General features: G+C 45.9%; 1 protein-coding gene across 2 annotated transcripts; it reads right to left on the reverse strand.

Annotated features, from left to right (window-relative positions):
* Positions 1 to 2,331: 2,331 nt before the first annotated feature.
* LOC101914845 (neurotrypsin-like) lies at positions 2,332 to 27,514 on the reverse strand. 2 transcript variants are annotated; one of them, XM_055799509.1, is made up of 17 exons: positions 24,808 to 27,514; positions 24,278 to 24,716; positions 23,438 to 23,754; positions 21,264 to 21,309; positions 19,648 to 19,884; positions 18,157 to 18,280; positions 17,276 to 17,451; positions 16,653 to 16,800; positions 15,681 to 15,859; positions 15,141 to 15,282; positions 13,804 to 14,006; positions 12,660 to 12,801; positions 12,225 to 12,430; positions 11,594 to 11,672; positions 10,511 to 10,633; positions 9,708 to 9,988; positions 2,332 to 7,714 (listed from the first exon to the last, which is right to left on the reverse strand). In XM_055799509.1, the coding sequence occupies exons 3-17, from the start codon at positions 23,507 to 23,509 to the stop codon at positions 7,404 to 7,406; spliced, it is 2,469 nt and encodes an 822-aa protein (XP_055655484.1). In that variant the 5' UTR covers positions 23,510 to 23,754; positions 24,278 to 24,716; positions 24,808 to 27,514; the 3' UTR covers positions 2,332 to 7,403. The 2 variants fall into 2 exon arrangements, with proteins under 2 accessions (XP_055655484.1, XP_055655490.1); XM_055799515.1 differs by lacking the exons at positions 23,438 to 23,754; positions 24,278 to 24,716; positions 24,808 to 27,514 and adding an exon at positions 22,387 to 23,422.
* Positions 27,515 to 27,852: the final 338 nt, after the last annotated feature.

The raw sequence follows: 27,852 nt of genomic DNA on the forward strand, positions 1-27,852 counted from the left end.
CAGAGGTTGTAATCTCTACTGCTGTAATCTCCAGCAAGCCTGTACATGCAAGCGGGGAGGGGGAAAAGAGCAAGGAAGAAACAAACCTTTAGAAACACATTTCCTTCTTCACCTACAGCTCAGTTTTAAGCAGAACCCATTAGTTGAACTGCAAATAAGAGGGGTTTGTTGTTGTTTGAAGGCATTTTGTTCTGCTTTTGAGAACGTAACACAGAAGTATAAACTTTTAAAGTGGTTTCAGCTGAGTTGTCCAGTTATGGTGCCATGGTACATCTCACCCACACTCCCTGTCTTCACAGTGAGGAGGGCACACTGTCCAGGCTAGCACATCAGGCAAACGTGACAGCAAGCCGCTGCACAGCCTCTTCTCATGGAAACCTTTGACAGGAGCTGCTGGCTCCTGAGCCCCAGGGCTGGCATGGGCTGGGAACCTCACTGTGCTCAGCAAACACCTCCCAGCAGGATTAATTTGCTGCCATTTTAATTCTTGCCCATTTGTTTCTTCTGTCAGGCAGCAACTGAACATGAGCCTAGCACTGAGGTACACCTGTTTCCAGCTCTGCCCTTTGAGCCACAGCTGCCCTCATGTCTGTATGAAGGCCAGCGCAGATAAAGATCGGAGAAACATGGCATTTTGCTTAGCTGACACCAGAGCAACCCAGCTTCTTTTTGGTAAAGCTGATCCAAAGCAGTTGCTTCTTGCTTTTAAGAGACAGGCTAGTTTTGAAAATCTGCAAAGAGAAAGGTGCCTTTTATTTCTGGCAGAATGTGTGGGATTTGAAAAACAGGGAAGGGAAAATCATTGTGATGCACTGGAGTTTCACCAATTTGTTTGAATTTCTCTTGTCTGCTCCTGTCCTCCCTCAGCACGTCTTAAATCCAAGGGTTTTTCTAAACATAAGTTACTCTAGCTAGACCATCCATGTACTTAAAGATCCATTTTTCTGCATTACTTCCTCTTTTCACTTTTGCACATAAACACAATTCCACAGAAACCTCCTACGGATGCTAAGTAACCCCCTCTAGCCATGCCAGTTTAAGAGTGTTACAGCACCCAGTCCAGCAACCCAAGGCTGGCTAGCTGTATACTGTCTTTCTCCATTAGAAAGAGGAAATTGTGCCCAAGAAAGAATTTTTTTTAATGCCAGTGGTAACACCTGAATGCCCACCACCTTCTCTCCCAATATGGTAGCTATCCTATTAGAAAACTGCATAAAGTAAAGCCCAGTTTCCTCCTGATTCCTATTTCAGTTTCAAAATCCAAAGCCAGCTATCCTGCAGCAGGCAATCTGAAACAAGTAAGCTCATGCCATACACTCCTCCCAAGCCTTTTCACCACATGAAGGCAGCAGTCAAGTGCTTTAATACAAAACATGAGACTTGACAGTCTTGTAACCTTAACCACAGTTTCGACTTCATTTCTTTCCCAGGCAGTGACTACAGAGGAGCGCTGCAGAACTGACTTGGTGAAACAGTGCCTGCTGACATGTGGAAGGCCAGCTAAAATGCCTGCGCTCTGCTTCCCAGTTTTGCACAAGAGAGGAAATGTAGGTAGGTGTAAAAAACCCCAAAGGCAGACACGAAGCGAGGGAGGTGTTAACCACAAGCAGCTCTTTCTTCAGTGAGTGCATGTCAATTCCCAACAGCAGGCTGGAGTTGGCACACACAAAAAATTGTACACTAAAATACTTGGAGTCTGCAGGCATCAGCTACACCAAGCCCCAGTCTAACCCTAATGACCTGGGAAAGTCAGTGCAGTAGAAGTGACCTTGGAAGGAACTGGACTGCTCTTCCAAACATAAATGCTTTTTATAATTATTTTTTTGCATACAGCAATGCAGGTGTTAGCAGTGGGGGGAGAACAGTGTTCTTGCATCGGAGGCTCATTCAAACTGCATCTCCCTCCCGCTTCCACTTTTCCACAGGCTGGCTTTAATTCTTAGAGTGGGGACACGTGAATCCTAGACTGAAAGACAACTAAATAATGCTGAACAAGTTTGTTCATAGCTAGTACAGAATGATTGCCTCTAACAAAAAATTATAAAGCTGATATATTAAATCCTGTTAAGTTCTAATTGCAATGTATCAACCTGCAGAGACCACTTACCTGTTCCAAACGGCCAAAAATGTGGCATTTGAAGAACCATTGCATTTCATTGTAATGGTAGCTAACATGATGCTTACTTCATGACATGCTTTAGCATGTTAAAGCTGCCCTAAAAATAACATTAATACAGAAATTTAATTAGCTTAATTCAGTGCTGGAAAAAATCCTAAAACCTGCCCTTGGAACAGCTTCCTTTATTAAAAATAAGACAGAGCCCCACACAGTCACAGTATAATCCATTTATTAACACACCTTGTGAGCCATTGGTGTTGATCCAGGGGATATGACAGTTTTGGCACTTGACTGATTTCAGAGGTGCTCAGCCCCTGGTTAGCAGAAAGGGATTTTAAGACGACTGAGTGGACTACTACACAAGTGAGTTTTATTTCTTTAGGTGGGACATTAAATATTTTTCTGAACAAATAATACAGCACAAGAGATATGCATTGGTGCAGGTCACAGTGCCTCATTCCACAAGGAGTGGTCCCAAGCTGGTTACCACCAGGGGCCATTCTGTTCCCCCCGGCTGCAAGAAACTCCCCGGCAAGTCTGTCAAGATGGTGTTAAATCACACAGCACAGTTCATGTCTCAAAAGCTGTCATCTGATTGCTGAATATACACACAAAAATCTGTCTTCAAGTGGTTGACGGATCACTGCAGCTTTTTTGGGGGATGAAGAGACTTCAGGATATTGGCTTCAGAAAGGAAGGAAGACAGACAAAAGGCAGGCCTACCTCTCTTACCCCTGAGATAGCAAATATCCATGGTCCTGGTTCCTCACCAATGCCTCCACTAACACCTTTGAGAAAGTGATCTGTTATTCTCTGCTACAAGCGTAAAAGGATTACAAGGATAATCGACATCCTGTCCAGGTTAATAAACAGCTGCCTGATTAATTACAGCATATAATATAATTCATAGAAATCATCAGAACAGTGCTCAGCTACAGGAAAGGGATAAATCTTTAATCCAGCTTCAGCTGGCCAAAGCCTGGACTGGTGTCAAGACAGGGCTGGTAAGGGTACCAGTGCAGGCACTGCAGGTCAGGAAGACACCAGCACTGGGTCAGCCTTTGTAAAGCACTGGGGTATCCCCTCAAAGATGGGTACCTGGAGCACTAATAGCTGCTCCTTAGACCCTTACCATAGCCACATTTCTACTCCTGCCAATGCTCCCAGCCAGTCATAGTGACGTTCCCTTTCTCAAATAACCAGCGTGTGCCATGCTGCTACGGGAGTGCTGTCTCATGGCATCCACACAGCACAGTGCAGCTACCAGCAACAGTGACTGAGCAATCGGCTCCTGAAAATAGTGTATGTTCATTAGCCTTATCCAACGGACTAATGGTGCAAAGACTGATGAATGTATCAGCCCTACAAGTATGTCAGCCAAGGCAAAGCCCCACACAGCTGGTCAGGTTCTCCCTGCCCAGAGCTGCGTTATGCTCCCCAGCCATACCCACAGCAACTGCTCTGCACTCAGGGGCTGCTGCAGCTGCCTGAGACACGAGGGGAACTTAACCTTGGCTGGTTTTCATCCCGTTGTAGCCAGGCTGCCGCCAAGAGCACACTAGCGAGTTTAAAGCCAGCTCCAGCATACATACATAACACACATACAGCATTTCCTACTGTGGGAAATAAAAAATAATACTGAAAATAATCAGCAGATGGCATAGCCTCCCCTGGCAAACTGCATTCAGTTCTGATTACCAAAGCTTAAAGATCCAGCAGAAAAAAAAGACATGGCAAGACTGTCAGCATGTTATCAGATACATAGACAGTTTGGGTTAAAGAGAGACAGAGAAGCCAGTTTTAGAAAAGGGACTACCTCTAGAGTAATGGTCAACAGAGAATATAAAGCCAGGCCCATTATTTCCTCTGATAGCTGAGAACACAAGGACAGATGGGATTCAATGAAAACAAAAGGCAATTAATTCAGGAGCCATAAAAAGAAATTATGTGCTACAGAGAATAAAATTATATTGGTTCTCTGAGATTGGTTCTCAAAATTATATTGAGGCTGAGAGTTTAGTTGGATTAAATACAGGATTAAACAACTATATGGAAGATGAAGACTGTTTACATTAAATAGCTTTTTAAAAGTTAGGGATATAAACTCTCACACTTCAGAAAAAAAAAAGAATCACAAAAGGATAGTGCATAGTGTTTGTACAACACCTTGAGGACCAAGCACTTGTACTTTTATTTGTTGTGATAATAACAGTAATGCAAGTAATTAATTTAAATGGGCCAAGAACAAAATTCCCCAAAAGGAAAGGTTGTTAAAACTTGTTTGGTACAAACTCACATGTACTATCCTTCAAAACATCTGCTGCTGGCCAACATTAAGTACAAAATACTGTCCTAGGGTGGCTGAGTGCCGCTCATCCAACCACACAGTTCCAGTAAGCCTCGGTGGCAAAGCATGTGAGTTTGGTTTGGGCCACAGTCCCAGCTTAAACAGTAAAGAGCAACAGTGGTGCTCTGAAAAACAGGTCAGGAGAATTGAGGAGAGTATTGGCAGGCTTGCCTATAGTACCAGTAGGGTGTAAAAGCAGGTGAAGGAGATTGGATATTTCCTTCCCTCCTCCTGGCTCATGTAGGACTCATGGGCTGTTAATTACAGGATTTGCACAGCTTTCACAGTGACAAGACCTAGGAGAAAGAAATACTTTGAACTAGTACATGGGCATTTCAGAAGTCAATGCCAGGCCTGTGTCTCACTCATGTTACATGGTAATTCGTTCTAACTCCTGAATTGGAATGAGCTAAGTAGGCTTAGGGAAATAACCTCATAGTTTCAGTCCTTTGGGTGTTTCTGTACCTGTTGTGGTTATGGGTATAAACTGAAAGATCAAACCAGGTCAAACTAGAGATGTGACAGCACCCAAGGCACAGAAACTCCGTTTCAGCTGCCGTAGCATGCTGGCTTGGGGGAGGCCGAAGCTAAAAGCCAAATCCCTCCATATTTCCCAGACAGGTACTGTTGCTGCCAGTGTGGAACTTGGCATTCATTTAATTCCCCACAAGACCAGAGGTCTGTGACACAACTGCCCTCAGTCCTCCTGTCATTTTAATTCCTGGGAGATAAGGAACAGCCTGCAGCTTGTATCTTAGGGACTCTGCCAGCAGCTGTAGGACAACAGAGCCAACATGGAGCCAAGCACAGCGCTGCCAAAGCACCAAGCCTGGCACTTCAGCAGGCTTATCAGCACAAGCTGCACTGCAGACATTCAGCCTCTCGAGAAGAGGCACAAACAGATCAGATCTGTCTCAAAGGCCACTTCGCAGGGGTTCCAACATTGCATGCTTTAAAGATTCCTACAATCCTTTTTTAAAATAAAGTTTTCAAGCAGGATTTTTAAACAGTCCATTGCGACACCGATGACCCAACTATCCTATAATCCCTGGAGAGGGTAAATGGAACTGTTCAGTTTAGCATCCACACACAAAAATCAGCTACCTAGCCAGGTCAGCACCTTTACATGAAGCTGTTTTCTAGGAGACAAATTAAAGCTTTTAGTAATCACTACTTATTGAACCCAAGGCAATTTTAAGGAACCCATCACCACATGCCCTGTAATATGACATTGCTAATCCACAGGCTGTGCTCTGCCTTCTGTTCTTGCCTTGGTAACACCTCGGTGCCTTGAGTGCAGACCTCCTAGACAGCAGGCCAGTGCCTGACCCCATCATTGCCTACCCTACAGTGCATAAGCAAATCCAAAACACACACATCTGGCACAAGTTCTGTATGTCTATTACTATTCCATGTTCAGGTCCTTGGTTATACATCAAAGCTTACTGCCCCTGCTCCTGAGCAGACCTGTCCTCTCTCTGGCTTGCCTACACATAGTAAGAAGTCACTGTGCACTGCACAACTGTTAATGCACTTAGCCCTTCCATCTATTTTTATACTTTTCTGCTTACTTGAGAATAGTAAATTAACTTACAAAAGTGCTTAAGGCCTAAGAGGAAACTCTTCATTTGTTTGCATGAGAAGGAGTACTCAGTAACTCCTGCTTTCTTAAGAGAAAGCATTATTTCTGTTCAGGCTAAGAACTACAGCTTGATGTCAGTGCCTGCATACCCTCAAGTTAAGTCAGTTTATTCCCGCTGAGAGGCATAAAAAGAGAAATAGTGCAAAGAAGAGAAGAGAGGAAGCATAGCCCAGAGGCTGCAAGAATAGGACGCAGGAGTGAGTAATTTCCTTGAGGTGTATCTATGCCTCAGGAGTATTTCTGTGTTTCATGGGACAATTGTGAACACAGAGATATTAAAGACTAACATCACAAATAAAGGGCAGCTAATAGCTGTGGTGAATAAGGTACCAAAAGAAAATTCCTGCAGAGCTGTTAAATCATGATTCAACACCTGAATGTTTGAAATTAACATTACACTTGGATTTAAAGAAAAATAACATGTCTATTCAGCCTTTTGACATCACATTTTTAAGTTCTTCATAGTAATCACGAGGGAAAAAAACCTATTGTCTCTTAAAAATGAAGATTTACTCTCACACCAACAACTGATGCTAAGAGTTGCTGCTTTAAGGGAAAAAAATAATGAAACAAACACAAAAGAACCACTATATTGAGAAAGAAGCAATAAAACCAAAGCATCTGGCAGCTGGAAATGTGTGATAGAGGATTACAGCATGAGGCACAAACATCTCTTAGTAGGGACAGACACTTTAAAGGGATTGTATGGGAGCAGACCTACTATTCAGAAAAGAAAAGGTTCCCCCTAGAGACATAACAGGGAAGGAAAAAAAACCCAGCTGTTGGCCTGTTCCTCAGCTCAGGTCAAATCTTCTAATTCCTGGAACTGAAGAGAGCTGTTATAAAAAAATATCTGAAGTTTTCCACTATGCCAGAGCCTGGTGCCATCTTCCAAGCATCTCAGCTCTCCTTGCAACGTTTTTCAACTGTGCAAGCTACAAAAACAGGAATAGATTTGCAGAGGCAGGTATCTCTCCACTTCTACCATTTGTGTGTGCCAGGGCAAAGGAACAAATGTGATTGTATTACAGGACTCTGATAGTCAGAGCAACATAGACTCATCATTCTTAGCAGTGTGCACCTGCTTTCTCTGCTCAGAGGTTATGGACTAAAGTGAAAACAAAGACTTTGAAGAATCAGCCACAACTGTTTTTCTCCCAGTTCTACGTTAAAGTCTTTTACCAGTGTCCAATGAGAAAATAAATCTTCATCAGTCACCAGGCCAGAAGCCACAGCCTTCTGCTGCTGCAGGACAAAAAGGACCATATGTTGAAGCTCCTAGAGCTCAGACATTTTCATTTTAGCCTGGTCACTTTCTTGATCCAGGGTACGTATTTGCTGACCTTTGTGTACACACCGGGGGAATCCTTCCGGCCACAGCCGTAACCCCAAGAAGTAATCCCCAAAATGATCCAGCGTCCATTTGACCTCTGACACATGAGTGGCCCTCCACTGTCACCTTGGCAGCTGTCCACCCGTTTATCTTCAGAGAGGTTTCCAGCACAAATCATGCGGTTAGTGAACTTCTGCCCATAACGGACCTCACAGTCTTCCCGTGGGAGAAGAGGCACCACTCCCTGCAGGAGGGTTCTTGAATAGGACTTCCCTGGAACAGAACAGACCAGGCAGACCAACTCATAGAATCACAGAATGGTTTGGATTGGAAGGGACCTCAAAGACCATCTCATTCCAGCCCCCTGCCATGGGCAGGGACACCTTCCACTAGGCCCAGGTTGCCCAAAGCCCTGTCCCACCTGGCCTTGAGCACTGCCAGGGACGGGGCACCCACAGCTTTGCTGGGCAACCAGTTCCAGTGCCTCACCACCCTCACAGTAAAGAATTTCTTCCTAATATCTAATCTAAATCTGCCCTCTCTCAGTTTAAAGCCACTCCCCCTTGTCCTCTCACTACATGCCCTTGTAGAAAGTCCCTTGCCAGCTTTCTTGTAGGACCCCTTTAGGTACAGACAACAGCAGCAACCTAGAGCAACAGTGCTCTGAACAAAAATAGGTATTTGTACATTTCATGTCAAGACTGCAGCACCAAAATAGGCCATGCTCAGCATTTCTGAACCATCAGACCTACAGAAAACAGGGCTGCCAAGCCAGACCACAAAAAAGAGCTGTGAGATCAAAGAAATGGGGAAGAGGTTGGAGAAAAAGGTTAGATCAAAGAACAAGTCTTACTTCTAGTTCTGCCAACAAGTAACTTGAACCTTGTTCAATTTATTTCACCTCTCTGAGCCTCCCTTCCTCCTCCGTAAAACAAGGACAGTGTTTTCTCAAAAGACTAAATGCAGTCGTATTTGTAAACCACTCAGTTCTCGGAGAAGCTTTGAAAGGTGCTTCAGAGGCATCCAAATATTATTCAAAGAAAGCTAACTTCATCTTCAGCCAGATTTGTCTCTATTTGCTCAAATCTATAACCGCAGCCTTGCTCAGAACAGAAGGTTCATGTGCTATATTAGAGTATGACCTTTCTCTGCCCAAGGTTTATGGTGAATTTACAAGGTAGTAGGTAACGGCCCCTCTCATTGGAAAAGCCAGGTTTGGCACGTGGGGGGATTCTAGCCATTAAGCTCCAGTACAGCTTAAGAGAGTTACATGGCTAAATTGCTCGTTGATTGTCCCCAGACACCCTGAAGTGACACATGCACCTGGTGCAACTGACTCCAAAGGCAAATGTATACTTGCAGTTCAACACTTGGGGTGACAGCTGGGAAGGATGGGTAAGCCAAAAATCAGCAGACAAGCTCCTGGGGCTATTTGCCTTTTGGCAGCAAGTCTTTCTGAACATGTGGGGCTTCGCTGCAATCACAGCAGCCCCAGAAAGGCCTCCTTGCCCCAAGCCCTGCATTGCACTTCTGATGCTCAAATGTGGGAAGACTGGACAGCCAGTGATAAAGCTTTGTTAAGAGTTTAAAGCTGTCTCCAGACCTTGCTATTGCATCCATGTCAGGACTCCACCAAGCCCAGCATTCTAAAACATCACCTTGAGAAAGTATTTAATAATGAATACTTCCTAGAATATTCCCTGCTCCCTTTTACCTAGGAAGATCCATAGCAATGTGCTGCAAGAGGACAGGTACAGGCTGCCTTGAACCTAGCACAGAAACCAGCCTCAAAGCCCAGCTGTCCCTGTGGCAATATCCAGGGACATGGAGCAAGGCAGTTGGAGGGAGATTCCTTCCACCTCTAAGTCCCCGCTTCACTACTACAGCATCATGAAAAAGGCAGGAGGTCACAGAAACATGGGGGCCTCCCGCAGGATTTGTACACCAGCTCTGCACAGGCTGCTGCCTAAGGGGTCTGCTGTGGGCAAAGTGTAGAAAGGGTAAGAAAGAGAGGGCTGTGGCCAGATGGCAGCATTGCAGAGGGATGCTATGGCAACCCAAACTTCCACCACAGGCAGGCTCAAGAAGCCTAAAATCAGAAGAAAGCACGATGGCACAAAAGTCACCTTGCCTCCCTGCGCCAGCACAGACAATAGGAGCAATAAGAACATCCCCTTGAGTTGTGCAGATGTAAATCAATGACCCATGCAGGCTTCTGAACCCAGGCTCCTCCACCTTTCTTGCCCCTCAAAGCCCCATCACTCACCTGTGTCTCCCCAGCCAGAGATGATGCAGGCTTGCCTGTTGATGTCAGACTTCTCTTTCCTGTTGGGCAGGCAGACAGGCAGAACATGGCGATTGAAGGAGAGACAGTGCCCCTCTCTGCCCCGCATCCGGACCAGGGCAATGTCATTATCATTGCTGCCAGCCCAGTAGTTCCTGTGAAGGACAATCCGCTCCACAGGCAGCTCCCTCTCAAACTCATCCTTCACACCTGTGTGGTAGTCACCCACCCGCAGCAGGTAGCGCCGTACATCAACACCAAACCTGAAGAAAAAGAGACTCAAGATCTTGACACTCCTGCGAAGAGGGAAACAGACTCACACAAGTCTCCATTGCTATGAGACCAATAAGGTACCGCCAGTTACGGGACTGTGGGTCCTCTTTAACAGATGTGATAATGCCAGCTGTTGCAGTCAAAGGGTGTCCCAAATCACTGTCTACAATGCACAGGACTTTTTTTTTTTTTTCCTACAAAAAGGGCTACAATAGTTGCAACAGGCTTGTGACCTTAAGTCTTCCCGGTTCCTTAAAGCACTACAGAATGGCAAAATGCTGGTGCCCTTTAAGTTGTAAACCCTCAAAGTTAAGAGGGCAGGTGTAAGTAGTGAAGGATAAAGCAAGCCTCTACTGAGTCATCCCCATAAGTGCTCCACGATCACACACATCATAACCTGAAGTCTTGGTTTAGAAACTTTAATCATGTGGTTCCACTGGGCTGGGAGGATAACCTTGTAGGAAGTTATCTTGTTCATCATATCCCTCAGGGCTCCCCACTCACAAATGTACCTTTTGAAGCAGTGGGCTGCAGTCACCACCCAGCAGCTGCTGATCAGTGTTGCTCCACACAACAGACGAGTATCTTGACGAAAACCTTTCAACCGGAGTGAGGCCTGCCACGGCCAACCACCTCTGAAGAAGAAAGAGAGGAGTAAAAGGTGTCACACACATGGGAGCTGTATTCTTCCCATCCACTCTGGCCCACCTGGGCTCAGCTGGCATTTACTTGGGTCACAGCAACCCCACGCAACACTACAGACATGGGGAGGAGCGGCTGGGAAGCTGACTGGCAGAAAGGGACCTGCAGGGGCTGGTTGACAGCCAGCTGAACATGAGCCAGCAGTGTACCCAGGTGGCCAAGAAGGCCAACGGCATCCTGGCTTGTATCTGAAACAGTGTGGCCAGCAGGACCAGGGCAGTCATCATCCCCCTGAACTTGGCACTGGGGGGGCCACACCTCGAATCCTGTGTTCGGTTTTGGGCCCCTCGCTACAAGACATTGAGGTGCTGGAGCATGCCCAGAGCAGGGCAGCGGAGCTGGGGAAGGGTCTGGAGCACCAGTCTGATGGGGAGCAGCTGAGGAAACTGCGGGTGTTCAGTCTGGAGAGGAGGCGGCTCAGGAGGGACCTCATTGCTCTCTACAGCTGACTGAAAGGAAGCTGTAGCAAGGTGGGAGTTGGTCCCCTCCCCCAGATGAAAAGCAATAGGACAAGAGGAAATGGCCTCAAATTGTGCCAGGGGAGGTTTAGGTTGGATATTAGGAAAAATTTCTTCACTGAAAGGTTGGTCAAGCATTGGAACAGGCTGCTCCGGGAGGTGGTGGAGTCACCATCCCTGGAGGTATTTAAAAAATACATGGTTTAGTGGTGGCCTTGGCAGTGCTGGGTTAACAGTTGGACTTGATGATCTTAAAGGTCTTTTCCAACCTAAATGATTCTATGATTCTTCCCTAGACAGGCCCACTGGTTCAAATGAAGTTCAAAAATCACTAGTGAAAATGTGTTAGTGTACTCAGCATTTGTCAGGCCGTTTCCAGAGCCTGTAGGAAAGCTGGAACCAGTTCTGGCTTTCCCAGCAATTACAGGGTAGTACCTGAGAGACTTGTTTCCACCTATGATCCTTTTCTTGCGACGGTGAAGCAGGCGCATCCCACACACACCAAACTCTGGACCTGCACAGCAAAGTTAGAGCAGTTGGGTAGGTATTTAAGCTCTTGCTGTCACAGAGCCAAATACCATTCACCTTCCACAAGGGCATTAATCTGCATGGTAGCTGACTGTATTGTGTTGTGCGTGTGGAATTCACAGATTTGATCCCATAGGTTTCCTCAGGTGTGGTGGAGGTGCTTACCTGCAGTATCTGTAGTCTTATGCCAGGAACGGGACCTCTACAGCTATTTCCTCAGTACACTAAAACTCAAAGTTTGCTCATAGTTACTGCTCTAAGGAAGGATATGGTGACTTGGCTGTGCGGAAGTTCTGCAGGCTCAAAGGCCTGACATGGGTGGAGCTCCTCAGACGAGTCTGGAGCACCCTGTGCTCCTAAGGCTGAGACAATGAAAACAAGGAAAAAATAGGAGGTGCAGGACAGGACATGCATATTTTGCAGGCAATGTTTCAGCCAAAGAGAAGAACTACCAGAAAAAAGCATAAAAGCATAAAAGCATGGTGAGATCCTACAGCTGGCACTCCAGATTTCTGCACAGAGGAAATGGGCACGTCACCTGTTCTCCTGATATCTTGGACCTTCTCTTCCACATAGTCGCAGATCACACCAGCATCCTCACTGTGCCAGCAGCTGTGAATCCCAGTGTCAGGCCTGACACATTGCCCCAGGGCGTGCTCTGTGCCACTGCATTCTATGTTGTCCAGATGGATAGGCCCATGGCCTTCGCCGAAATAAGCCATTGCTCTGGCTTTTGCTGTACCGCTGCAATCAGAGAGAGGGTTGCTAATCTGCAGTAAGCAGGAGGCAGGTGAACCTGATGCACCAGCACATTTTAAGAGAAATAACATTTATGCATCGCTCCACACACAGACCCTCAAGCTTATGTGGGTATGCCAAAACTAAGAAACAAAGCCCCCCAAAACAGGTCCAGAAAGAAGCAATCACCCTCAGAGCTGTTTCGATCTGTAAATGAATCTACCAGAACTCTTACCTGAATCCCAGCTGCCGGCAAACCACTGCAGCATCTCTGTCCGTCCAGCCATCATCACAGACACTGCCCCACTGCCCATTCAGGAACACCTCAACCCGTCCCTCCTTGGTGCTCTCTCCATCTACCAGCCGCACAGGAGGCCCTAAGGGATGAAACAGATGGGTTGCTGTGAGCAAAACCACCAGAGAGCATGAAGTGCCCAGAACTTGGGTTCCACAGGAAAAAATTAATCCCAGGTATCAGTAAGCTTAAAGAAAAAAGAAAAAAAGGAGTGTTTCTATATGAAGACATTTCACCTCTGTGCTAAACCAGGAGACTACATACATATTAATTTATTTAATGCTTACTGGAAATCATTAATGAATCATATTCTGAAAGCTGACTAAAGAGAACAAGAACAGAGGGAAAGTTATTAACACCTGAGCCAAGAGTGGACAAGCTTAAACATGCCTGGGGAAGAAATCCATTGAATTATAAAACTATTACATTATTCTAAGCAAGAGAAGAGTTCTACATCCAGGAAAAACACAAATGTTGGATGCCGTCTATTTCAATAAAAAAAATATCTGACAAACTGGAAAGTCTCCTGGAGCAGGGAAAGGGGAGAGTATCAGGTCTCGTATAAATGAAGAAATTATGCTAACTGGGAATACATTCACAATTTTTAATTAAAAGAGTGCCATCCCCACAAGAGAGTGCAAATTTCCACACAACAGCCCCTCATATCTGAAGTCCTCTTGTCTTGGCAAGGTGTGACACTAACGTAACTACACCAGTTTCCCCAAGGGTCTAGTTAAAAGTATCCCGTGTTCCTGCAGACAGGGGCCTGAGGCATCTCAGCAGTGAGCAATGGCATGCTAAGGCAGCCACCGTTCCTCAGCCCCTCAGGCTTGTTTTGGAGACCACCAACACAATTCTCTCCACTTTCAGTTTCTCTGCAGGTCTGGCCATAGGACTGGTGGAGCCACAGCTCTGCAGCTCTGCCCCAAGACAGCCAGGGCTCATTCCTAGGAATCCTCCCCAAAAAGCAGCCCCCTCACTGAAACAGCACAGGGAAGACTCCCACATCTGTCAGAGCTTCCAAAGGGGCAGACCAGCAGGTGAGACTTCCCCACCATCCAAGGCAAGAGGCAAGGCGAGTTACCCAGGCTGCTATCCATGACTGTGTTGCTCTCTGGAGAACAGCGGACTCCCACGTCCTCAGCATGTGAGCAGTCATGCTGCCCCCAGTTGCTGTGGGGACAGTCCAGGAGGGATAGCTCTGTCCCCACACAAGCCACATCATCCAGTAAGATAAAGCCTTGGCCAGCAGCATAGTCCCCTTCGGAGGCCAGGGTAGCAGGGCCACTAGAGGAAGGAAACAGAACGTAACATGAGGTTCATTAAAACTCTTTAATCCCACAGACGGATCCAAGCTCAGACCCAAAGGGAAACTCCCCTGCAGAGCTCATCTGTGATATCAGTGGCCTCCTGAGCTAAACCATTCAGTCACACACAGGATGGAGACCAAGCAGCTTGCACATCTCACCAGCTTCAGCTTTCAGGGAGGTGCCCCCAGACAAGTCCATTTGCTAGTGTCTCGCCAAAGGCACGGTCATTACAGCACAGAGGGCCAGCTATATCACAGAGGCTGCTTTGCAGACATGACACCAGGTACATCAATTTGGGGAGTGGCTAGCAGAGAAGGCATCAAAAATATCAACACTGAAGTATTTCTACTACTTTTTATAGGAAGCGGCTACCTGGAAATGAAATGCAGAAAGCTGCAAACTTTTAGGCACTACAAGAGATAACACAGTATGCAGCTAAACTCAAAGGGAAGAATTTAGTATTTTTTCAGTCTATAAAGCTGAAATTTTCAAAGTATACCCTAATCATATTTTAAAAAATCCACTGAAAACCCAAAACTTTACTGGCTCCAAGACTACATTATCCTGATTTTGAATCTTCCTCAAACTCATACCTGGAAGGACAACAGTTCAGCAACAGACTGAAAGAAAAGCATTATGAAAATCCCTAATACTTCTCTTTTTTCGCCTTGACAGTCTTTGTTCAACTACTGAAGCAGGTGATATGTCTAGCTGACAGAGCAGATGGGTGATATCTTTTAGCTGACAGAGCAGAACGGGTGGCAGTGCTGAGCTGATACACCTGCAAACTTAAGGAATGTTAAGAGAACTTTCTGACTTTGCTTTTCATAAAGATGGTACCAAACCTGTTAGCTGCTTTCAAAACAGGATGAGGCAAGATATATTTTTTTTTTCTCCCCCCCCCCCCCCCCCCCCCCCCCCCGCCTTGGAAAGGATGTGGATACCTTTTAATCCGTCCTGAATAAAGTTGTATAATGGTGATAACCCTTCTAATAAAGACAGCATTGAAGGATTAAGGTCCAGCCTATCCCAGTGAAGGTGATGGAATCTAATCCTTGAAATGAGGAAGCAGAGACACCACACACACACACACACACACACTCAGTCCTACCTGAAGCCCAGCTGCCTGCAGACCACCTGTGCACCAAGGTCTGTCCAGCCATCATCGCATACTGTGCCCCAGTCACCGTTGTAATAAACTTCTACCCTGCCTTCGTTGGGGCTGTGGCCACCAGCCAGCCTGACAGTGCCCTCTGCAAGGGGTGGGAGAAGGAAAGGTCAGTGCTCGGCAGGGGAGGAAAGCAAGAGCCTGTGCCCCACTGCTGAGGCCTCTGTACAGCCCATGACTGAAAGAACAAAAGACGCAGATGGAGTGGGTACTCAAACATTCCTCGCTCCAAAACATGCCTATCTGTCAGAGGAGGATTCACCTCAGCCTTTCCGTACCACCAGTGGGAAGCCATGGGAGCCGCACTAAGCCTGGCTTTGATCCCACCCGGTGCTTGCTCTCTGCCTCCACACCTGGCAGCCCTTGTAGGGGCCACAGATGGAAGCCCTGCAGGACCCTGAAGCAGGGGGGCTATCTGCTGAGCAAGCTGTGTAATATGGGACTAAGACTGGCCACATCTGACATAGAACTGTAGACCTGTACCTGTGAAAGGGTCACAGGAGACCCCAGCGTCTTCAATGTGGTCGCAGTTCTGCTGTCCCCAGTCACTCTTCTTGCACTGGTCAAGTGAAAGCTCATTGCCTGAGCACTCCACTTCATCCAGCAGGATTGGGCCAGATCCCTGCCCATAGTGAGCCCACGACAAGGCTTTTGGGTTCCCACTGCAAACATTACAGAAATGTATGCTCAGCAAGGAAAATCACAGTGTTGTCCCCGCAGATTCTGCCTTGCACAGGGACTCTCCTATGCTAGGTCAGTGTCCTCCCATTGACAATCTGTATTTCTGACACAGTGTTGCTAGCTGTTAATTACAATATGTTATTGGAAAGTTTTACAATGAGACCTTCCAACACATAACAAAAACGTGCCTGCACCACAAACAGTTCAGGCAGCCGGGGAGTTCTAAGGACAATGATTTGCAATCTCAGTAACAGGCAAAACCCCCAAAGACTGAGAGATCTTTTGGTTTTCAAGAATGCTCAGTATACAACAGCTCCCACATTAAGTGCTAAATGGCGCACGGGAGAATGAAGTGCTCTCTCTTGCCTTCCTGTTTGAAGAGGATAAGGGCAGTCAGTGAAACTGGAGGTGTTTAAACTTAACCAAGCAAGCAACTGCAGTTCACATGTGGAAACCACCATGACAAGTTGTCACTGAGGCCAAGAAGATTTGCATTAGGACGTGTGTGCAAAAATAAAGAAGGATAAACACAAACAAACCTTAGGTAGGAATGCACCAACTTTTTTTTTTTTCACAGCATAAACCTATAAAACTGACAGGATTTAAAGCACAAAATCCCTTTACAGGATGATCAGTCCAGAATTCTCTTTCCCAGGTTTTCTGTATACCTCCTATAGAAAGGGCTGGTACTATATATAGTGAGGGGACATGCTCTCACGTTCATCACTCTGCATACTTCTGTTACCACTCCATAACGTACAGTAGTGAAATTACCTGAGTCCCAGCTGCCTACAGACTACTTCAGCATCCTCGTCATCCCACTGGTCATCACAGATGGTACCCCACTTGCCATCATGGTAAACCTCCACTCGTCCTTCAAAGCTCTCCTTTCCCCCAACTAAACGCAGCGGGGCACCTACACCTGTGCTTCAAGAAAGGGAAAGAGCACAACAGAACAAGACAGAGACAAAACACATCCAGCAGCTCAGGGTGTAGAACCATTCACCAGCCAGAGGAGCTCTTGGGCTGCTCTCATCCCACCCTACCAGATCGTCCCCTCTAGATCCCAGAGAAGCACCCATGACCAGGGTGCTGCTGGTCCAGGGATGGCTCTTTAACTGGCTGCTGTGGTGACTAGGACTTTGCTGCCTGCAGACAAAAACCTGGTTTGATAAAAAGCAGATGTTGTCATAAGCAACAGCCATCTTTCAGTGACTGTAGAAGTATGCCCACTCTGCGAATTTGTTCCACTGGAAGGAAGATAACCACCTGTATAGCAGGTGAAAGAAGAACATGCTCCAATGACTTGCTCTCCACAGCTTCACTACCTTAGATTTTACATCTTATCAGCAACATTAATGGAAGAAACAGGGAGTGAACCTCCCCTGGAGATTTACCTTCTGGAGGGACACAGGTTACCATGGCACTCCCCTGGTTACAAGCTCCTGACATAGCTTTCCGATAGCCACACTGCAGCAGGGCTTTCTCATCCCCGTGGCAGTTCGCTGACTGCAGGTGCAGCGGAACAGGCCACAGTCTGGGATGACTCTTCTTCCCAGCCGTGCCGATCTCACTGGTACAGAGAACGCAACAGAGTGATGAAATGCTGTAGCACTGTTTGACTTACAAGCTCCCCTCAGTTCTTGTGACTCTCCAGTCCAGCTGTGCCATTTCACATCCCAGTGCGCCCAGTTGATTGGGAGTGCATAAAGGGGTGGCCACTTACAGTCTAACGGGACCACGCAAAGTGCTCCCCACCACCTAACCCATTTTGTGTTCTTATTTACTGCAGAGGAGTTGATCTGGTCAGAAATGGCATCCTTGTTTGAAAGTGGTGAACAAACCCATCAACAGGTTCAAACACCCAAATATCTGAATCACCCTCTTTCTTCTCTGTGGACCTTCTCCCCTTGCTGTTTGCAAGTTTGAAGGCCCAAATCCCAGTTTCCCAAAGAGGCTGCATGGTCTCAAAATTTCTATTAGATCACTACAGTAGCTCCTGCTGGTAATACTAAAAAGGGGATACAAACTCACAGCTCACTCATCACAGTCTGGAGCATTGAGCAGAAACTACCATTTTTAAAAAAACTTGCAAATGCTGCATTGGGCATAGCCACAGAAAGAAAATAGTACCGAAGGACCCTTGTAAGTGGCAAACGAGCCCACAAAACAAACTCCCCCAGCCAACACAGTACGCCAGAGGGGCTGTAACCACAGCGGCTGTTCTTTCAAAGGCCATGTGAACATGTAAATCTCACAACCAGACCGAGGTTCTCACCTGAGACCTAGCTGCCTGCAGACAACACTGGCATCCCAGTCAGTCCAGTGGTCAGCACAGATGGTGCCCCAGAGTCCATTGAAGTACAACTCCACACTACTATCTTCAGCCAACCGCACAGCACCTTCCAAAAGAGAACAAAACAAAACAAAACAAGCGGCTATCTTCTGTCAGAGGTTTCAGACTGGCACGTCTTGGACTTGCATGTAGCTGAGCTGAACCGCACTTGGCTTCTCTCACTCCTGTTTTGCTTGTTTTGCTGGTGCTGTCACTGAAGTGACTTGCATGCAGGAGTGCAGGACACAGCACCTTCCCACTTCCAGCAACAGCTGCTCAGAAGGATGGCTGGAGCTATGTTCTTCTCAAAGCCATGGTAAAATATTGGCAGGAAACTTGGCTTCTGCCACAGCTCCTGGATTCTCCTGTGAAACGGGGATAATTTTACATGCTCCCTTGAAAAGATGCATGGAAATGGCAGGCTCTAATTCCTTCTGACACTCCACTGACTTATTTCCCACTGACTACTTCATCTACAAGACTCACTGTTGCTACAACTGTTGTTCAGTAACAACAGGTGAATCCTCTTTAATCTCTCTGGGAAAAGCAAGTGCCAGTGTAAATGCCCTTTCAATTCCCACTGCACCACAAATATCTACCACTGTTTAGAAAGCACATCTCCTCACTCAGTTATGTATTGGGAGAAGGATACACCTTCTGTCTGTAGCACCTCGATGCAGGCACACAGCACAACTACATTTGTATCCTTCACTTTAAGGAAGCCACCTTTGAAAGCACTTCCACTGGCAAGGGAAAATACTTTGTAATTTCAGTTATTAAAGTGGTACTTCATCTGTTTTGCAAAATGTGGGAGAAGCAAGGAAGGCCAGAAGACAGGAGGACAAACAACAGTTTCAAGAATGTTACAGTGGAGTCAGCACATTGAGAGCGCTCAGCTCCCTTGCATGCCTCAAAGTAAGCAGCAGTCCCTGAGTCAACATCGTGAGGAATTTTAAAGCAAGCCTGTGACCAGCCTTGCCACAGAAGACTTACAAACCTAGCCAACAAGATTTTTCCCTGTTGCATTTGAACCGCTACACTTACACAAGGAGAGCTCTGATACAGACACTTAAGGAGCAGGAGTGGGTTGTTTTCCACATAACTTAAACTGTTTCCAAAGTGGCATAAGTTAACAGTAAGAAAAAAAAAAAAAAAAAAAAAAAGCAGCTTCCTTGTATGAGAATAAAACATCTATACAAGGCATTATGACAACCGCAGCTTAAATCCACCCCCTACTATATACAGACGTTCTTCTCCCACACAGGCTGTTCTCTAGCCCTAATTATTTTGACAATTCGGAACAGTTATTGTATTGTGCTTCTTTCACAAGGTGTCCCACCTGCTGCTTGCAAGTCTCTGCAGCACACATTTCTGGCCCGAGCCCCCTGAGACAGTCCAGCTTGGGCACCGGCAGAGACATGCAGCAGCCCTTACCTTGATTACAGTCGCAGTTAGCCCAGCCGATGGCTCCTGATGCAAGCCGGTAGAAGCACCAGGGTGTAGTTCCCCCATCCGGGTTCCTGCAGTGGTTGTGGTCCCCCAAGCCACGGTCTGGGTACTGCTGAACGTAATCAGGGAACTCTGCCCAGTTGAGGCACTCTGCCCCAGCCTCAGTGACCGCCAGTGAGCCGTTGTAATACCCGAGAGGTCCAATGCCACACACGCTGGACACTGGGCACAGGAAGGGAGCTGTCAGCATCACTTAAGGCATCACACACGGGGGCTCAGACAAGCTGGGAGATAGCAGCTGATCTCCTGAAACACCTCATGTGTCTGCAGCCTTCTTTGCTACTTGCTTGATTTCAATTCTATCACTCTTCAAGGCAGCTGCCCAAAGAACACTTATAATACGCACTACAAACCAATCTGGAAGTCGTGAACTGCCCAGACAGACCTTTGAAACGTGTTAACTCCGGGCCCACACATGGACAAGTTGAATGGTTCCCATTACCACTTATTTCCATAGAAGTATTCATTTGGAGCAGCACTTGAGCCTGGCACACACTCCTCCACTTCCTTCCCCACCTGCTTTGGCACCTGAATAAGATACTTTTAAATTTGATCCTGGGCTCTTTAGAAGATTAATTGCCTGTCTAAATCGATTGAAATTGAGAAGAGTTTCAAATTGACTATAATTTCATTCTGTAAAGTGGGAAGGTGGGAAATGACACTGTGTTTCACTGTAGGTACGTTCCCTATACCCATTAGCACATTGCCTGGCTTATCTGCACATGGCCAACGCACAGGAAAGGAAAGGGAACCTATGCTGGGGAGAAGTGCAGGTGCCAATGTTCCAGGCCAGTGCCCATGTGAAATATCTCATGTAAAGAAACCGCAACAATTAATTTAATATGGTCTTTAACAGAAGAAAACTCTCCATTCATGATCCTGAAATAACAGAGAGAGAAACCAGAACCAGATTCTGTGTGAAGGTGGGCTTTTTAGAGCCCCTAACCTGGGAAGAGCAGACTCAGAAAGGGATAACAGTTATAGCCCTATTCACTGAATAAACACAGAGAAGCCAACACTTTCAGAAAACCCTTCTGCCATAAGGACATGTAGGGCGAACAGCAAGGGCACAAAGAAACTTTGTCTCATGCCATTTGCCTTCTAGCCACTGCCAAGGCCAGAGGGGGTAAGTGACAGGCGTAGGTTAACTTCAAGGTATAAAAATCAGAAGCAGTTACAGGTAGGTGTCTGGAAAACACACTGTGCACTTTGCATCAGCTGGGGAGGGGTACAAGAATTCAGTAGTTATTAGAGCAGAGGAAACGTGAGCATGCAAAAAAGACTAAGGCAGAGAAAGAAGTGAAAGGAAAAGAGTGTGGGAGGAATAGGGAACTGCAAGAGTATTAGACATGAAGAAAAGAAAGCGGTCTGGCCATTTTGGGGAAGGAGATAAACAGACACTGAGGCAGGAGAAAAGACTGAAGAAGTGATGGAAAGAAAAGAAGAAAACCAGACAGCAGTGGCTCATTGTACCTATGGTCTCATCACCATTGCAGGAAAGAATGTGCCTGATGACTGAATTAATAACTTCTTGTTCTTACCTGCACTCTGCAAATGGTTTTGGTTGGGCTGGGATCCCAGGAAAGCCTGGGAAAAAAAACAGAGCAAAAGCAGAGATGATTATCCGATGAAATAAACATGGGCACGTCCTAAAAGCAGCTCAGCCTTTTGCTGCTTCAGGCAAATACACCCCAGTAACCAGCCTCTTCCCCGCTCTCCCCATTGCTCCTCTCCAAACCCAATCACAGCTCTGCCCACTAACAGCAAAATGAATAGTTGCTGGCCTACAGAGATTTACCCTTGATCTAAGCACTACCTTACAGGGCTCTGCTTGTTCTTTTCGAGCAGAATTGGAAGCTTAAGTGAGATGCCTATGGAAGGAAAAGCTAGAAGAAATGCATTGTTACCAGTGAGTAAAATAATGAATAACCATTAATTCTCTCCGTTTGTAGGGCAAGCCACCACCTATGGCCACAGTGGCAAATAGAGATATATCTATGTGATGGGATGATGCCCCCAAGGAACCCTGTGTTAAAATAGTAATAAACATCCACATACCAAGTGGCATAACACCTAAAGAAGAAAACCCAACAAGACTTTATTGAGGATTTTGTTTCTAATACATGAGAAGATGATACGGCCTATGATATTATTATCCAAATGGGGTTAAATAGCTAAGAACCAAAAATATGAAACACAGTCCTCAGAATTCCAGCATCCTGCCTGGTCCCAAAACTGCATTTCCTCTTACAGGCAGTGTTTTTGGTGGTTATAACTTGACTGCTGGCTTAGAGATAGGGATCTCCACTCAACACCATTACATGGTGTACAAGCAGGTGCAAGATCTTCACAGACCCAGAGTGAAAAAAAAGAAACTGTACAGGCTTCTGGTAGCTCCTTGTAGTTCAATTCATTTCTAAATACTTTTTAATTAACATTTATAATGCCTTTATATGAACAAGGAGCTGTAATTCACAGAGCAGAGGTATGCATATAAAGAATACTAGCTATGGCAAATGGTTCTTGTTGGGTTGGGTTTTTTTATTTCAAAATGCAGTAATTTTGTTTCTCCCAGCTTTACCTCCACCTGGAAAAGGGAACAGTAAAATTTGGAATTAAACCAAATCCACTTCTGGAATAAGCAGAGATAGTTCCCATAGATACCTGACAAGAATGACACCTACTCATGGCAGATGTCATTTTCAAATCAAGCTTGTGAGTATGGACCAGCAGGTGTTGACAACCACAGCCAAGCTCCAGCGTCAACTCCAGAAGTCAGAACGTGACACTGCACATTGAAGATGAATTCCTGACATGCTTCAGAAACAGCAGATCAGATCTCAGGTGCATGTGCGCAACGGGACACGCAGATAAAACAACATTTAACTGGAAAATCCTTTTCAGCCAAAAACCCATCTGCCTGCACGTATCAGGCTATTGCAAGCCCATATAAAGGCCTGTGAACTGACAAGGTTGAAGGACTTGTCCGAGGATCTCTAAGCTCTTTGCAAAGAGCAGAAAGTGAGCCAAGCTACACTTTTGTGACTGCACCAAACATATGACTGAGCCACAATCCAGGTCCCTCAACTCCTAGGTTTTAGTATGCACCTGCACACACATGTAAGCCTGCAGGCGATAGAGGGATGGGCTGTACTAATAACAGGCTATATATGAAAGCCTGAACCTGCTCCTTTTGGAGACAGACCATAAATGAAAGAGCTGCAGTCCAAGCAATATACTTCCCTTATAATGAAAGATCAGTTGCTGCCAGTTCCCGTAGCAGCTTCCAAAATACCCCAGCACTGACCATCTCCAAATTTTAGTGCAAACAGCCTGTGCTGCAGTCGCTGCCCCAGGTCCGTGTGGCTATAAATCATCTGTCCACAACAGCAATAGGGGTAATCAGTCAATCAGCAAAGAACAGAAACAAAGGATCTCTCCTGCCAGGGTCACTGCAGTGCCTGAGAAACATAGGAAACCTGAGCCAAAGCATCTGCAAGCCCTAGTGCATCCTTCTTTCCTGCTTTGTTTCCTTTTCTAAATTCCATATGCACAACGAAATAAATCCCTCCCTGAGCCGCCTAGCCCTTCTCAGGGACCACAGCTGCCTAGATGCCTTGGAAAAGATATTCAAGTAATAACAAGATCCACTTACAGCAAGGATATTAAAAGAGCCATGTGACTTCTTACAAACAGAAGAATAACCATTTCTTACCTCCATGCATCTGAGACAGGATAACAGACCTAAGAGCTTTACCAGGAGCCCAAGTACTTTGGGGACCTCCATCCCTCCTGTGCAAAGTGAGCAGAAGCTTCCTCAAGCATCACATTCACGCTCAGCTGCTGCCTCCTCCCCGAGCTCTGCAGCTGGGTTTCTCCGGGAGCAGGGCACTAGCCGCTCCGCCCCAGAGGGAGCGGGATGCCTCTTCCATTTCTATGCAGGGAAAGGGATGCACGGGATCAAAGTTCCCAGCAGCGTCTCAGAATTTCACTTTCCCCTTTCTCTCCTCATCTCTTCTCCTTGGTTCTTCTCTTCGGAAAGGGGAAAAAGAAGGAAGAGAAAGGAAGGAAGAGAACATGCCCCAGGATTTCTCTAGCACCCTGAAAAACAGGAGGTGGCAAGCGTGGGCAAGAGGGGGCACAGCGTGCACCCCACTGTCTCTGCCTCTCCTCGCTCGCTCCCCTCCCGCAACGCTGCCTTCCCCCGGCAGCCTCTGCCCTCTCCCTGAAGCACAAAGGCTACGGCGGGGAGCCGGGGCTGTATCCTGCTGCCAAACCTCCAGAAGCAACGCCGGAGAAGGAAAGGGCTTGTGCGCGTACACTTGCCAGAGATTAGACGTGCTGGAAAGAATCTGGACTTTATCCCCCACCCCCCCCAGCTGCCTCCTCAATTAGCTGCTTGCAGCTTCCTGAGGTCAGACTCTCAGATTTGAGCCCAGGTAAATGGGAGCCAGAAAACTTTAGATAAAGCAGCTTCCAGATCTCCCTGTGGAAAGCCCACAGGTGGCACAGCCCTCTCCAGGACACACTCCCAGTTTTCAGCCCCGCATCTTACCACCATGCCTACTGCCTCCAGAGATCTTTTCCATCGAGTGTCTTCTTGACCTTGGGCTGCAAAGTCGTTTTCACTCGATTGGCTAGGATGCTTTCCAGAGGGTTGATCATTATTGTATTGCTATGGACAATCCTGTGGGGGTTTTTAGTGCTTTCAAGTTTACTGCTCCTTCATATGAATTAAGATTAGAGGCTACCACAAAAGTTTGAAACATTATTAAACCCAGGAAAGGAACTGGTCCATTTGATGCTGTTCAGTCTTGGAATTTTTTTTACGCATGCCCTGTGTCAGTCCTCAGCTCAGTCTGAGCATTTCATATATTTATATTCTGATTTTAGAGGGGTTAACTCCTGGTGTTCTGCAGCATGAAACATGAAGGTCACCTTAAGAAATGAGCTCACTTCTGGCCAAGTCTGCTGAGTAGCATTTCCAAAGACACCTTCAGCATAAAAACAAGGAATGGGCTGATAAAAATCCATTGGCTTGACAAAAAGCCTCTTCTCTTCCCTCAGTTATTGCCCATTACTTACATCACATGCCAGTTTTGTGTTGCCTCATCCTCAGCCACTTGTCAAAGGCAAGGAAATTTCACTACATGCTGGACCTTTTACAGGAGTCACTGAGTGGCAGGAGGGAGACCTTTCTGGAGTGGATTTGTACCACAGTGTATTCTGGACACGCTGGATCTGGCCAAGAATTACACTGGGTTAATTAGGAGCAAATCTCCTATATCCTCGCAGTGAGGGAGGCAGACAATCAGGGCAACAGGGGATGGAAACAGCTTAGATGCTACAGCACGCTGTAATTCTCAGGCAGCACTAGCAAAAAAAGGCAAAGCAAAATGAAAACATGGGAATGTGTTGGAATTTAGAACACTTACTCCAGTGAAAACACAAGGAAAGGATATACTGGAGGCAGCAACAGAAAAATCTACTAGCATTCAGGGAAACGTGCTCCTTAGTCAGAAGTAGAGGGGTTGCTGATACCCCTTCAGAGCTCCCATAAGACGCACATCTATTTAGCCCTCTGACACATACTAACAGTGTTTAAAACCTCTAGCAAAAGCCTGTACTGGATTCCTCTCACAGTAGCTTGTAAGTTGCTTCCCTCTCAAGGCAAGGCTTTCCTAGGTAAAGTGATTTCCCAGACAGTGATATTAAAGGAAGCACAGATCGGTGCACCAAAAAGCCACAGAAGTCCAAGTTTGGCATTCAGTTTCTGGAGGAATGACAAGCTGTGCAAAGATACAGCAGGTTTTGCAGTTGTCTCCTCTGTGATGGGTCCTCCTTTGGAACTATTTCCTTCTTGCCATTATGACATCTTGAGAGAGGTGGAGCTCAGATTTTCCAAAGCTTCTCATGGCTGCACAGCCCTCCCCAAGGTGGAGAGGAAGACCAAGAAGGAAATCATAACAATATAACTATGGCAGTTTAGATAGGTAACATATCTAAAGATAAGGTAAAACAGACCTTGAACTCTTTTGTGTGGGCAAGTTTGAAGTAGCTGTAAATCCCCAAGTCTGCTATTTAACACAAGTCACCTTCTCACACTGATATAAGCATAGTTCCTACAGTCTTTCTGTCTTGATTTTTCCAGATTATTATGTACTGACCCTTCTGAACATGAAGTACCATCTTCTAAAACGTTCTTGGCTCTCTAGAACTCAACCTATTTCTCCTGAACTGGCAGGACTACTATTCATTAAGACCAGCTGAAATAATCAGTGCTTCCTCCCTAAGAGATCTTCAGCGAAAGCCCAAAGAAGAGAGGTAGTTAACAGCAATCATACCCAGACCCAGTATAATACTCGAGCTGTGAGGAACAGGAGTAAGATCAAGGAATTCCAGCAGATTTGCTTAAATCCTTTAAATCCGACTTAGGAGGGTAGAACAGCTAGTCAGCTTTTGTTTAATTCTTTCCCCACCATGCAATCACATACAGGTCTCTGCAGCAACGTTCTTAACCAGTGGGCTCAGGACCAGAACCCAGTTTTCTTTTATTCCCTGCAACAGCATCATGGGGTGGTACAAGCCCTGAACTCGGAGAGGGCAGTGTCATTCACTGCAGTTATGCACATGGACTATTAATGGAATGAATGATCTCCAATATAAGCATGTCACAGAACGTGTTTAAACACTCAATATAAGCTTAAGAGTGAGATATGGGAAATAGCAGCAGCTCAAATTGCCAAGGACAATCAGTAACTGGAGGTTTTCTGGTTACAGTATGGGATCCTGAGCCAGAGGAACTGCAAGAGTACTTTTAAAAGAAGCACTGTAAAACCAGGGTGCATGTGAACAGCATTCTCTTTCCTTCCTTCTTCCTCCAAATAAATGCATTCCTTTGAGAACTGGAAAACCTTAGCATAGTAATTTCAAGCTTCTAGAAGACATGTAAAAGGTCAGAAAACCCCCCGAACAACTGAATTTGTGAAGCAGTAAAATCCAAAAATAGCTGTCCAGATTACCGGGAGCTGCGCCAAATTTCAAAAAACAGAACAAAAAGGTGTTAGTTTCTCTGTTACAGCCTCTTATATAATGAGACAGATCTTCACAGCCACGAGAGTTTGGTACATTCACCACAGCTGCTAGTTTAAGAGGCACAAAACCACACTTGCACTATAAATTTTAATACAAAGAAAGAAAAAGCATCGTCAACAGAAGTGAATTCAGAAATTATCAGTTCCTCACTCCCAGCTTAGCTTGTCCCCCTCAGAAATGAAGAATCAGCAAGTAGCTCTCCTTTTTAGAGAGCGTCTTTTGCACTGAAAATGCAAAATGTCATAGAACCAAAGTGTTCTCCCAAACCTGTACATGGACATCATGTTCTTACTGACCCCAAGTCCTCTGAAAGACCCAATTATGCCATAACAGCAACAACAGAATAAGCTACCCAGTGGAATAACCCACTAATGAGCCATTGTAAGTAACAGTTAAACAAAAATTGCTTCAGTAACTTGAAAGCATACACCTGACCGGTATCTATAGGATGAACAGGTACTGGCCTGGGGCTTCAGCTCCACACAAACTCTACAGTCACATGTGAGTAATCACAGTCTGTGTCTATCTGACACCCTTCTTACTCTGCTTTTTTTTTCTTTATGCCCTAAAAAATTAGTGACATAAATGCTCATATCATTAGTTCTCTGAGAGTTCTTACCAGTTAGGTACTGATCCTAAAACAACAGGGACCTGCCTGCAGTTTTGTGGTCCTCCAGTGAAAAAAACCCAACCAAATCAAAACTAACAATTAATTACACAATTTCAGTATCAGTCTGTACTTGAACTCTGTCTTCCCTTTTAGTTTTTTTTACCAAACAACGGAACGTTTTGTTGAAGATTATGAGTTGCCCCAGCCAAACAAAGTCTTGCATTATTTTATTATAGAACAGACAACATGATCGATTTGACATGGCACCATACCAGTCCCACCTGCAAATCAGAGGCCCTAAATCACAAGCTTCAACACTGAAGTTATATTTGATCCTTACCAATGTATTGTGTATTAACAAGGTATTTTGCTGCAGACTTCTTCCTCATTCTACAGCCGCCTTGTACAGCAGCAGGAATTAAAAA

The sequence above is a fragment of the Falco peregrinus genome, chromosome 1 (assembly GCF_023634155.1).
Source record: "Falco peregrinus isolate bFalPer1 chromosome 1, bFalPer1.pri, whole genome shotgun sequence".
Lineage (NCBI taxonomy): Eukaryota > Metazoa > Chordata > Aves > Falconiformes > Falconidae > Falco > Falco peregrinus.

Excerpts from the sequence above, each read along its gene's own strand:
- LOC101914845 (XM_055799509.1), bottom strand. The coding sequence starts at position 23,509 with ATGGAGGTCCCCAAAGTACTTGGGCTCCTGGTAAAGCTCTTAGGTCTG. Across the intron at positions 18,281-19,647 it reads TAACTGCGACTGTAATCAAG|GTGCTGTGCGGTTGGCTGAA; the intron begins GTAAGGGCTGCT and ends CTCTTTTGGAAG. Across the intron at positions 12,802-13,803 it reads AGTCATGGATAGCAGCCTGG|GGCCTCCTGTGCGGCTGGTA; the intron begins GTAACTCGCCTT and ends TTCATCCCTTAG.